General features: G+C 41.1%; 1 protein-coding gene across 7 annotated transcripts in view; it reads left to right on the forward strand.

The window, feature by feature from the left end:
• Positions 1–406: 406 nt before the first annotated feature.
• The window catches only part of KDM2A (lysine demethylase 2A), a 113,598-nt gene continuing 101,197 nt past the window's right edge, over positions 407–12,807 (forward strand). Inside the window, exons 1-4 of one of the 7 annotated variants that reach the window (XM_045039590.1) lie at positions 513–636; positions 1,651–1,760; positions 1,848–1,972; positions 8,384–8,406. In XM_045039590.1, the coding sequence (XP_044895525.1) occupies positions 1,690–1,760; positions 1,848–1,972; positions 8,384–8,406 (219 nt within the window). In that variant the 5' untranslated portion in view covers positions 513–636; positions 1,651–1,689. Of the gene's footprint in view, positions 637–1,650; positions 1,761–1,847; positions 1,973–8,383; positions 8,506–12,807 lie in introns of those variants that run through there. The other 6 variants (XM_023240102.2, XM_045039591.1, XM_045039592.1 and 3 more) reach the window with 6 other exon arrangements.

The following is a 12,807-nucleotide window of genomic DNA, read 5'->3' on the forward strand; positions in this document are numbered from 1 at the left end:
AGGGGGCGCTCCGGGAGGAGGGGCAACGCCAGGGGGCCCATCCCCCGGAGTCCCTCCTCTGCGACTGGGGAGTAGCCGGGGGCTCGTCCCGCAGCGCGGAGCCCCGGCTGAGGGGGAGACGCGAGGGGAGCCCGGGCCCCCAGCCCGGCGCGCCGCGCCGCTCCCGCCCTCTCCGCCCCCCGGGGCCGGGGCCCGCGTTCCGGGGGGCCGGGGCGGCGCGGGGAACCTCGGGCCGGCCGGTCTCAGCTGATCGGCCGCCGCTCCTGGGCTCCGGAGGCGGCCGGGCGGCTGCTTGCCTAGGGCACGGCGAAGAGGGCGCTCCCCGCGGCCGGGGCTGGCTCGGGGCTCGGGCTCGGGCTGCTGACCGCTGGCCCGGGGGAGGCGGGGGCGCCCCGGGCTCGGCGCCGAGGGGTCGCGCTCCCCTCTCCTGACGCCTCCGACTGCTGGTCTCCGAAGCCTGAAGAGGAGGTTTGATTCAGCAACTGTTTCCTCTTTTCCGGGTCGCCCTGACCCTCTCTGGATAGTGGGTCGATCCACGGAAAAACCCGAAGACGACGTTTGGGATTTAATTTTTCCTCTCAGTTTTTGGAATCTTTTACTTCTCACTTGGACAAGAACTCACGAGCAAAATCCCCGGTGAGATTCCCCCTCCGCGCCCCCCCCCCCCTCCTGGAAGTTTGGTTCACCGTGGTATCTAAAGTCTTAATGTAAAGTTTCTATTTCTTTTTCCGATGGGTGAACCATTGAAACGCCTTTCCTTTCGGGGATCCCGGCGAGATTTGCCATTTTCCTGGCCGGCCCTGGCTGCGCTCAGTCCCGGGCGACACTCGCCCAGGGGGTGCAAACACGGTTTCTTTCCCTCCCGACTCGGGACAAGGGCTTCCTCTAGGAGGGCTCTGCCACCAACTGCTCTTGCAAACTGTGTCATTGGGTCCTCTGGTCTTGGAGCAGTTTTGAAAGGATGCTATTAACGTGGCTGTAATGTAGTTACAAAAAGGAGGAAAAAAATCTGCGTTCCCTATGGAAGCCATTATCCTTGAGAATATTTAGAAAAAAGAAAAACCTTTCTTGGTATTATAGATCGACCGTGGTGCAAACCGGTCGTAATTTTTGGAAAAGATGTATTTTACTTAATTTCTCTGGATGGAGTCGCTCATTTTATTACTTTATCCCGAAGGATCTAATGGAATTTTTGAACCTGATCTGCAACTCTCTTGAATTTGTTTCGGAGTTGTACACATCTTGGTTGGGGTGGAGTGTTGGTTTGGGAATGAAAAGATCCAGGGAGTCTGGGAAGGAAGGCGACGATTGTGTACGGCTTTACTAGAGGGGTATGGGAAATTGTTTTGGAATCTTTAAATCCTGATTTCTTGTCCTCTTTTTATGTGGTCTGCCCTCCCCCCCCCCCTTTAGTTTCTAATTACCATTGAGAGAGAACTAATTTGATTGGGATCTGGATTAGTTCGGTGCCTGCTTCACCTGGTCAGCTCTCTACAGATAAAAGTGTCCCCCCACCTCTTTTTTTTTTTTTTTTTCCCCCTGCTATCGCTGCCATCAAGGGGAGGCTTGCTTATTGTAGTCCTGTGGGGAGAAACAGTGGTGTGGCCCATCCACCAGGAACTGAAACCAGCATCACCTCCTTTTGCCTAGGCCTCGGACAGTTGTAACGTGATTCATGTTGGTCATGACATGGAACCACTTGCCCGAGAGCAGAGGGGTCTCAGACTGATGAAGAGGAACCAGATTTGTCAGCCTTTAACGTACACGTATCTTAAATCTCCTTTCTCTGAAAGAAAGCTTGAGTTTGAGGATGAGTTCTCATCTCTGCTCATATCATTATTCTTTAGTGTTGCAATCTGGTTCCTAAGGAGGAAGAGGAAGGCAGCCCTGGAGTGGTTTCTTTACAGTAATTTCAACAGAAGAGTGAGAGATGGAACCCGAAGAAGAAAGGATTCGTTACAGCCAGAGATTGGTTAGTATTTTATCCTTTTTTTTTTTTTTTTCAATTTTGAAGCACAATAACTATTTTGTTTCTCTTTGTGAACCTACTATCATTAAAACTTTTCAGGTGGCTTTCCTGTGTACCAGAGGAAAGAAGGTAGATTCATTAGGTTTTTAGGCCAAGCAGTTAGAGCCTTAATACTCATCCTGTTTGGAAATGGACTTGTATATGTAGTCTTAATTTCTATACAAACTATTGTAAATCAAAGGATTTTGTGGATTACAACGTGACAAGGATTACTAATTTTGCAATACTGATATGTAATCTGATTAAGTTAGATTCGAATGTAAATCTTAGGGGCGAAACTGAGGAAGGATAGTTCTGTATCATTTTGTAGATTATGGTGTGTCAGGATTTGTGGCTTTGAGCTGGGGAGTAGAACTATGGATTTTTATTTTTATTTTTTAACACACAAGTAATACTGATAAGTTTAGAGGGTTGGTGGGGACTGAGTGAAAATGTGGAATACCAAAAGTTCTGTGTTTTGTATTTTTGGGAGGGAAATATGAGATGCATCTTGTTGAAAGAAATTTTTACTTAGTAATGATTTGGAGGGAATTTCCTTGCGTGTGCATATGAATGCTTTGCTGCCTTAAGACCTACTTTCAGGGTTTCCCTATTGGAGTTTAAGACTTTGATTTTGGTATTTCCTAGTGAAAGAGAACTTTATTAACATTCTCACCATATATTTCAGAAATTTGAATTTGTGTCTGTAGAGTAAGGTTTGGGGAAAACCAAAGAATTGTCTGTACTGTGTGAATTTTGGTAAACTGAAAGACCTAGAAGATTACTGAAGGAATTTGTGGTGGTCTTCTTTAGGTCTGCATTTTAGACTGAATTTGGGGGGGGAAAGAGTGATTCTATAATCTTATTTTCTGATGATCTCCACTCTTTTTGAGAAAAGGCTACTTTTTCTTTTTTTAAACGTGACTCTTACAAAGGTGTGGAGTGCATTGGCAAGTATATCTAGCAGGCGTATGTTCTGGCAAGTCTTATTTCAGAGATTTGCCTCTTGTCTCCCAATTCGTGTATTGAGAATACATTTCTTTAGCTTTTAGAAATAAACTACGTGTATCAGTAGTGAAATTTTGTGTGCTAAGGATTGGTTTTTGTTTTGACATTTCTTAAGCTTTGGGAACGTGGAAGAAAGGATGCTGCAAAATTCTCTTCCCAGGTGATTATTCCCAGCTCTATATGGGGAATTCATTTGTATCATGTCAGGCCTGTAAGAATTGTTGAGCTGTTAAATACCTGAGGGATCTTGGATCTTGGGATCCAGTCTTTCAAAGGAAGAGCCTTTTCTTCAGCTAGCAAAAGTTCTTCACATTTTTTAACATTTTTAAGATAGGGAGGTAGCAGTAAGGAGATCCAAGGAATCTGTGACTTTTGTCCTGGCAAGTTGTTTTTTTTTTTTTTTTTTTTTAATCATAAAGTGCTACCTGTTGCACACATTAACCCTTTCCTTATCTAGCATATTTTTTCTTTTGGTTCATGTGCTATTGTAGCAGTGTTGTATAAGAGGGTACATCAGGTATTTTGGGGGCTCTTATTTACAATTTTGGGTGATAATTCTGAAGTTTAGAGTGACTGATGTCTGTTTTCCTTTTTTTTTTTTTTAGTTTTTTTTTTAGTTTTTTTAAATGTTCATGTATTTTAGAGAGAGCTCGCACACACACGGGAGGGGCAGAGAGAGAGGGAGACGCAGAATCCGAAGCAGGCTCCAGGCTCCTCACTGTCCGCACAGACCCCTGCGGCGCAAGGCTCAGACTCACTAACTGTGAGATCATGACCTGAGCTGAAGTCAGATGCTTAACCAGCTGAGCCACCCAGGCGTCCCATGTATTTTCCTTTCTAAGATTACATGACCAAATTATATCTGAAGTATAAATCCCTTCTATACCATAATTTTTGATGTGAGAGCATGTTGGCAGCTTATTTGAGTGACAAGTTTGCCTACCAAACTTCATGTCTCTCTCTCTCTCTCTCTCTCTCTCTCTCTCTCTCTCTCTCTCTCTCTGGTGAGTGCTCCTATTGATCCAGCATTGATTAAGTTAGATCTTACTTGAGGAATTTTAAGACTATAAAGGCTGATTTTTATAGTAGTTAACTATTTTTTAACACCTTGTCTTTAGGCTAAAGTGTAGAACTTATTTTTGTTTTGCAGTTGTTGGTCATAGAGGATAAAGTTTGAAAGAGACAAATGACAGGTTTACTTATTTGGCTTAGTGATTAAAATTTGCATGGTCTCGTATAATATATATTTGTCAGATTGAATGGAATTATCTAATACATTGATTATAGTGTTTTTAAATGTTACTTCCATGTTGTTTTAGGGGACAAAACCTAAATAGGCATCCCTCTGTGATATACCTTCAAAGTAGCCTCTTGAGAGAGAGAACAGAATACCAGAATTAAAAGCCTGAGTCTAGACTCATTTTGGAATGACTTTTTTGTATTTTGGACCTTTTACCTATCTTTAAGAAAAAAAAGTTGTATTTTTATTAGTAAGAATACTGTTAATAGTAATGATCTAACAATAGATCATATCAGTGCTTTTTGCTGATGATATAGCTATTTCTCAAGTGCATAGGCTGAATTTGGCAAGTTTTGATTATGTTTGTATCCTCTTTGTCATTTTTTAAAGTCAGAAACAGCTCGTTTAAAAAAAAAATGGCGTACCTTTTGCCAATCTATTTACTATTACATGTGGAAGGGAAATTGTACCTTTGAAGATGGTGTGTATGTAGTACATTTGGGATATTCGCTCTACTTTCTGGAGCGAGAATGCTTGTTTTGCAGAGTAGGAAATGACAAGGGTGGGCGAACAATGTTTGATTATTCCTAAGCAAGACATTGTTTTGTTTTGTTTTTTAATGAGAAGATTAGTAGTTTTGTGTATAGATTCCTAGAACAAAGCCAGATCTCTAAGGCAAATTGATACACTTGAAAGGGTAGTCCAGTGAGAGGGATAGAAGCTTCAGTGTTGGCGATGGGTGGGTATTTGGTTGTCCTGAGGTAAAGAGGATTTATATCTGTGTTTCTGGTAAATTTAGATGGAGAACCTTATTGAGAAATATTGACAAGTACTGAAGATAGAACTTTTTTTTTTCCCATTTGATTTCACGAGCCAAAGTGTTGGAGCAGTTTTGGATGTTTGTTACTGTCCGTGTATATTTAAGTATTTATTTGTAGGGAATGTTCAGTATAATACCTTACAGTTTCTTAATCTAAAATGTTAAGTTAAATCCTTAGCAATTATAATGATCTTTCAGGTTTCTAAAATCATACCAATCCAGAGCAATCCTTGTTATTGCATAGAAAATCAAGGGCAAAATAATGTGCATTTAAATGCTTAAGATTTCTATGCTATGTAGTATCACTTTAACATGGGACTTTTTCCACTTTTATTGGAAGAGATGGCCCTTGTTAAATATTTTAATACACTGGATTATGATATGTGCCTTCAACGTGTATAATATTTTGTACACATTGTTACATTTAGTATGGAAAAAATTCATTAGCTTCTGCCAAAGGCAATTGTAGAAACAAACGGACACCTAAATCATTGTAAAAGAAAGTGAAGACAGTATACTTCCTGGTAAAAGAAATTATGTAACCTGAATATTTTTACTCCTGAATTCACCTAAGTCTAGTGGTGTTATCTGAAGAAGGAGTTGTCGATTTACTGGAGAATTCAGTTTCCTTGTCAATCTTGATGATGACATTAAGAGATATTCTAAAGGATGTTCTTATATATTGGATGTTCAGTACTGTTAATGTTCCCAACATACGGTTTTCTTCGAAACAGCTAAATCATTTATCTTTTGTAAGAAACTGAGGGCACTGAAGCCCTAGTGATATTCTCACCATTCTTTGGGTTACCCTTAAAAATTGTCTTCCCAGATTCAGCAGCAGTTACCAGATCATCCCTTTTGCAAACAGTCCTACTCTGAATGAGTGGTCTTTCTGACCACACTAAGGTCTATTCTGACCAAGAATGGACTAGGCAAAATAAAATCCTAGTTTTAAGCCATTTTTTTTCCTAGCATGAAAGTATCATACTGTTAACAACTGGAAAAAAATTAAGACGATCTAAATTGTTGAATTTGCTTACTTATAATTATTTCATTAGACTTAACCTTCAACTGTGTTGGTGGAGGAGTACATTGTTCCGAGTGTTGCAGCCTCCTTACTGATGATGTAGGAAAAACTTGTTGCCCATTTTTTGGGTGATTCAAAATACAAATAATGAGGGAGCTAATTCTTTATTCTTATGCATCAGTCTTCCACAGTAAGCTATATTTTAGGGACACATAATGAGGACTGTATTTAAGCCCTATCACTTTCTCTTGTTTTATTTTGCTGAGCACTAATCAGTACCATACTTGTTTGTTTGTGCATCTCTCTCCTTTGGAGTATATGCTCCTTGAGAGTTGAGACTTTCTTTTTGTTTATGGTATATACTGGATGCTTCAAATAGTGCCTTACACATAGAAAGTGCTCAATAAGTAGCCTCAAAAAAAAGAGAAAGTACTCCGTCTACAACACAGAAAGGGCTCAATAAGTATTTGTTGATGTTGTTGGAAGCCCTGATAAATACTTTTCTTTGCTACCAGTTTCTTGAGTGCTAGGAATAAGCCACTGGAATGGAGGAGAATTTGGTGACTGGGGACGAGCCAAATACCTGGGTATGTCTTGCAGTGTACATAGAACCAGAAGCTACTTTTGAGAGAGAGAATGAGTGGTAGAGGGATAGAGAGAATCCCAAGCAGGCTCCATGCTGAGCATGGACGTGAGGCTCAATCTCACAACCATGAGATCATGACCTAAGCTGATATCAAGAGTGAGATGCTTAATCAACTGAGCCACCCAGGCGCCTCGAACCAGAAGCTTTAAGCTATGACGATATATATACAGATATAATGTATACATATGTATATGTATATATATTATATCTGTATATATATTGTATATGCTTAGCACACATCCCAGATGAACATATTTACATATTTATAGTGTTTGGGCCATTACAAATGAAAAAATGTTAACTTTAAAAGCTCATTCTGAATTTTAAGTTCTCCTACCTCTAATCCTGTCCTAAATCTTCTATTTCAAGGTTTTAGCTGGCTTTTAGATAGCCTTAAAGTTGCAAAGTTGCAAGTGATGGTGTTTGTGTTATTCTCAAGTTTTGGTTTTGATCATTAAGCCAAAGAATTGATATATTTACTGTATACCATACAGAGAGACATGGCATTATTTTATGTCCTGCAAAATTTTTCTTCTTGGGGGCGCCTGGGTGGGTCAGTCAGTTAAGCATCCAACCCTTGATTTTGGCTCAAGTCACGATCTCATGGATCATGAGATCAAGCCCCATGTCAGGCTCTGTGCATGGAGCCTGCTTGTGATTCTCTCTCTCCCTCTGCCCCTCCCCTGCTTGCTCGCTCTCTCTCTCAAAATAAATAAATGTTAAAAAAAATTTTTTTTTCTTCTTGGGAAGTGGACATCCTTGACTGTAGTTTTCATTAATTTGCTCTGTGTAATCTCATTTTTGGAATAATCCTATATTGTTGCTTTGTGCTTTTATGTCAACAAATGTTAGAATTCAGTAAGCATTTATGAGCCACATACTAGGCTGAGTTCTTTCATATACATTACCTTATTTTTTTTTTTTAATTTTTTTTTCAACGTTTATTTTTGGGACAGAGAGAGACAGAGCATGAACGGGTGAGGGGCAGAGAGAGAGGGAGACACAGAATTGGAAACAGGCTCCAGGCTCTGAGCCATCAGCCCAGAGCCCGACGCGGGGCTCGAACTCACGGACCGCGAGATTGTGACCTGGCTGAAGTCGGACGCTTAACTGACTGCGCCACCCAGGCGCCCCTACATTACCTTATTTAATTCTCAAAACTGCCTATAAGGTAGATGGTATAGTTCTAAACTTTTTTTTTTTTTTAATGGAAATGGAACCTTTAGCCTGTGACTTGGCCAAGATCACAAAGTTGGTGAGGAATGGAACCAGACCTTGAACCCCATGTTTCTTGTGTCACACCTTGTCATCTTTCTAGCAGTGTTATCTCATACAGAAAACAAATGATAGCCACTCCTGTTGTAGAAAGTTGCAGACTAAGTACTTTCTCGTTTTTTGAAACTGCTTTTAAAATTTCTTCCCTCACAGATCCTAACATCCTAAATGAGATAGCTACAAATATTTGACAGTCAGTGCTTTATCATGTTTAGAAAAAGTTGGCACATTCTTTTTGTGAACTTTGAGCTTATTGCACTTGATCTATTAAAACAGCAGTATTTGTGCAGTTTGTGTGTATGTCAAGCCTTTTATTTATGCATGTCACTCATATCATTGTTTTCTGTTTTAAATTTTAGGTTCTTGGGGGTTTTCTCTATCTGTGAGTACTTGGTAAAAACTTAAACCATAAAGATAGAAGGCAGCAGATAGTGACCAAGCGAGTGGTTTTGGCAGATACAGTGGTGAAGGCCTCCTTCAGGTAGGTAGAGAGGAGGAGGGAAGAGGGTGGCCTTACAGGAGGTAAAGACAGCATAAGCTTTACTATGGAGTGGGACACTTATTAGGCCTATCCTGAGGATGCTCATTAGATTCATAGGACTAAAGTAGATTTGTTTTGGGAGGCACTGTTCATAATGTTGGGAACATACTTTAAACAATTATGAAGGCCAGGTATGGACCATAGAGAGCCATTGGAAGTTGTGGTTTGTTTTTAATCAAATAGCAATTTGATCAAAGTGGTGTTTTAGGAGTAATATTTTTGCAGTTTCAGGTCTGGGATGTGTCCAAAAGAATATTGAAATAAGTTATCTCTTAAGGTGATAGGTATCTGAGCTCTAGGGCAGTGGTTCTCCAAGTGTGGTTCCCTCACCGGCAGCATCAGCATTATCTGGGTATCTGGGAACATGTTAGAAATGCAAATTTGGGGGACCCTGCTCTGTATTTACTGTATTAGAAACCCTGTGTTGGGGCCCAGCAATTTGTGCTTTAACAGGCCAGGTGATTCTGATACATGCAGAAGTTTAAGAACCACTGTTCTGGGGAATAGTTAATAGAAATAGAAAGGGAGGAAAAATGAAGGACTCACAAAACTTGGTGACTGATGGCTAGCAGCATGTTATGATGGAAAAAAGTGCTTGATTGGGGATCACAAGTGCTGAGTTTCAGTATCATCTTAATCACCAGCTGTTTCGACAAGAGAACTGACCTGTCATAGAGGGAATTGTACTTAGGGATTTCTGAGGATTTGGGAGGCGAATGAAGAATTAAGGTGGACCCTGGGATTAAGTTTGGGTTATTAGGAAGATCAGGAAGGAGTTTTAAATTTAAAAAAAAAATTTTTTTTATGTTTATTCATTTTTGAAAGACAGAGACAGAGCACAAGCAGGGGTGGGGTGGTAAGAAAGGGGGACACAGAATCTAAAGCAGGCTCCAGGCTCTGAGCTGTCAGCACCAGGGCCCGACGTGGGGCTTGAACTCATGAACTGCGAGATCATGACCTGAGCCGAAGTCGGACGCTCAACCCACTGAGCCACCCAGGCGCCCCTTTAAATTTTTTTTAATGTGTATTTATTTTTGAGACAGAGAGAGACAGAGCATGAGTGGGGGAGGGTCAGAGAGAGAGGGAGACACAGAATCTGAAGCAGGCTTCAGGCTCTGAGCTGTCAGCACAGAGCCAGACACGGGGCTCGAACTCACAGACCGTGAGATCTTGACCTGAGCCGAAGTCGGAAGCTCAACCGACTGAGCCACCCAGGTGCCCCAAAGGAAGGAGTTTTGAAAGGGAGAGGAGAGAATATTGGGTAGATGTTTTAGAAAATTGGAACAGATTACTTAAAGCAACGGTTCTCGACTGGGTGTGAGTTTGCCTCTTTGGGATATTTGGCAATATCAGGAGACATTTTTTTTAAATGTGTATTTATTTTTTTTTTTTTATTTTTTTTATTTTTTTTATTTTTTTTTTTTATTTTTTTAAATTTTTTTTTTTTTCAACGTTTTTATTTATTTTTGGGACAGAGAGAGACAGAGCATGAACGGGGGAGGGGCAGAGAGAGAGAGGGAGACACAGAATTGGAAACAGGCTCCAGGCTCTGAGCCATCAGCCCAGAGCCCGACGCGGGGCTCGAACTCACGGACCGTGAGATCGTGACCTGGCTGAAGTTGGACGCTTAACCGACTGCGCCACCCAGGCGCCCCAAATGTGTATTTATTTTTGAGAGAGAGAGACAGAGTGTGGGCAGGGGAGGGTCAGAGAGGGGGACACAGAATCTGAAGCAGGCTCTAGGCTCTGAGGAGGTGTCAGCACAGAGCCTGACATGGGGCTTGAACCCATGAACTGTGAGATCATGACCTGAGCTGAAGTTGGATGCTTAACCAACTGAGCCACCCAGGTGCCCCTGGAGACATTTTTGATTGTCAGATTAGGGAAGTACTACTGGTATTCTAGTGAGTAGAGGCCAAGGATGCTGTTAAAATATCCTAAACACACAGCTCAACCCCCCACAGAGGAGGGTTATCTAGTCCAGAATGACAACAGTGTGAGATTGAAAACCCTGATTTAAAGAGAAATATCCAGTAGATAGGTTCTATGTTTCCATCCTGATTTTCTGCTGTTAATCTTAAGAGTTTTAAGTCTAACACAGAACATTTCAAAAGCCTTCTCAAACTGCGTTTCCCTAGGGCTTTGCCCAAAGTAAGTATGAAGGGTTTTGTTGTCAATTGTCAAAAACTAAATGGTTATGGAAAATCCTCAACCCAGGTGCCAATTTAATACTCCTTTTAATTTATCTTGAAATCAGCTTATTTGGATAACCAAAGTAAGTAAGTATGCACTGTCTTGAGATCAATAATTAAGTTACAACAAGAAATTTCCTTTTGATATTCTCTTTGAAGGATAGAAAAATGAGATAAAAGCTGTGGTATTGATATGAGCAAATATTGAAATATAATGAATTGCCCTGTAGCTCAATATCCTATGACCATTCTTAAGAAACAACTTCATGAGCTGGTTGTGGCCTTCAGTGTGAATTCAGGGTAGCCCCAACCTTAATCCATCTCTTCCATCTAATTCCATGATCCATGGATCATGGAAGCTAGGAACTCTTTCCTGTCAGGGCAGTACTCTGGCCAACACACTCTTGTTTCTGACAGTGACTTCAAGAGAATGTAGATTCATAAATACAGTGATCACTGTATAGTACTTTCATAGTTTCCAAAGTACTTCTCTGTTTCTTGTGTCTTTTGATCATCTTTATCTTCTGATCATCATAATCCAGGGGGAGGGGGTTGCCAGAACTTGTGAATGGTGCTACCATGTTGCACAATTCCCAAAGGTGCCATTCAGATATCTGAATCTATCTGAAAGGTGCCCTTGGAGTTGTGTGGTGAACAAACAAACACAAAAAAATGGTGAGCCTTTTTGAGTGGATAAGATAAAGGAAAAGTCACCCTGTGTATTTAAAACAAGGTAGGAAAAAGTCCGATCTGACGGATAATAGTACACATTAATTGAGTGCATACTGTGTGCTTGGTGCTGCACTTTACACATATAACTGACTTAATTCTCAGCAACCCTTTGAGATAGGTTCTGTGATTCCCATTTTCTGGTTTGGAAACTGAGGCAAGTACAATTAAGTAACTTGTCTGAGGTTAGGTTATCCAGCCAACAAGAGTAAGAGTCAGGATCCAAAGTGGGCAGTCTGGCTACCAAGCCTTCTAAACTGTACTGCCTCTTTTTCTACTTTGTTGAAGGACAGTTTGTATATGTTTTGTTGCTGAACTTTGGGTGTTCCCCAGGTAATCTTTTCTTATTCAGGAGATTCATTCGCATAAATGTTTGTTCAGTGCTTTCACTGTGCCAGCTACTTGGGCCTTACTTTTTAGAACTTCCAAATACTGTGCTTTCAAATAGTGCTGATTGCTTTGAAGAAATTAAGAAGTTGATGAAATACAGTTGAGCCTGGGACAACATGGGGGCTAGGGGCAGTGACCCTCTGCACAGTTGAAAATCCATGTGTAACTAGTGACTCCCCAAACACTTAAGTCGTAATAGCCTATTTTGACTGGAAGCCTTCCTGCAACATAAATAGTCAATTAACATAAGTTTTGTATGTTATATATATGTTGTATTCTCTTTTTAAATGTTTGAGAGACAGTGTGCACACACATGCATGTGAATATGAGCAGGAGTGGGGGCAGAGAGAGAGAATCCCAAGCAGACTCCATGCTACCAGTGCAGACCCTGATGCAGGGCTCGATCCCACGAACTGTGAGCTCATGACCTAAGCTGAAATTAAGACGCTCAACCAACTGAACCAACCACCCAGGCACCCCTGTTGTATTCTTATGATAAAGTAAGTTAGAGAAAATGTAAAGAAAATCATAAGGAAGAGAAAATACATCTACAATACTGTGCTATGTTGATCAGAAAAAATCTGCATGTAGGTGAACCCATGCAGTTCAAACCCATGTCATGCAAGGGTCATCTGTACTTATTAGGGTAAGGATTGCTCCTTGAGATTAGATGATCACTAAAGGCTCCCTGAGAAGATGGCATTTTGTGACTGAGACCTGAAGGATGTGTGGAGTCATTCTTGTGAAGTTCAAGGGCTTAGGGGACCAAATCTGTGTCAAAAGAGCTCTGGGTAGAGGGACCAGCTAATGTAAAATCCTGTGGTATGAATGAGAAAATAGTATAACTTTGTGTCAGACACCAAACAAAGACACTGGGATACAGTGACGAGCAAGACAGGCATGGTCCTTTGGTCATGAAGCTTACAGTCCG

The sequence above is a fragment of the Felis catus genome, chromosome D1, assembly GCF_018350175.1.
Source record: "Felis catus isolate Fca126 chromosome D1, F.catus_Fca126_mat1.0, whole genome shotgun sequence".
In the NCBI taxonomy this organism is placed as follows: Eukaryota; Metazoa; Chordata; class Mammalia; order Carnivora; family Felidae; genus Felis; species Felis catus.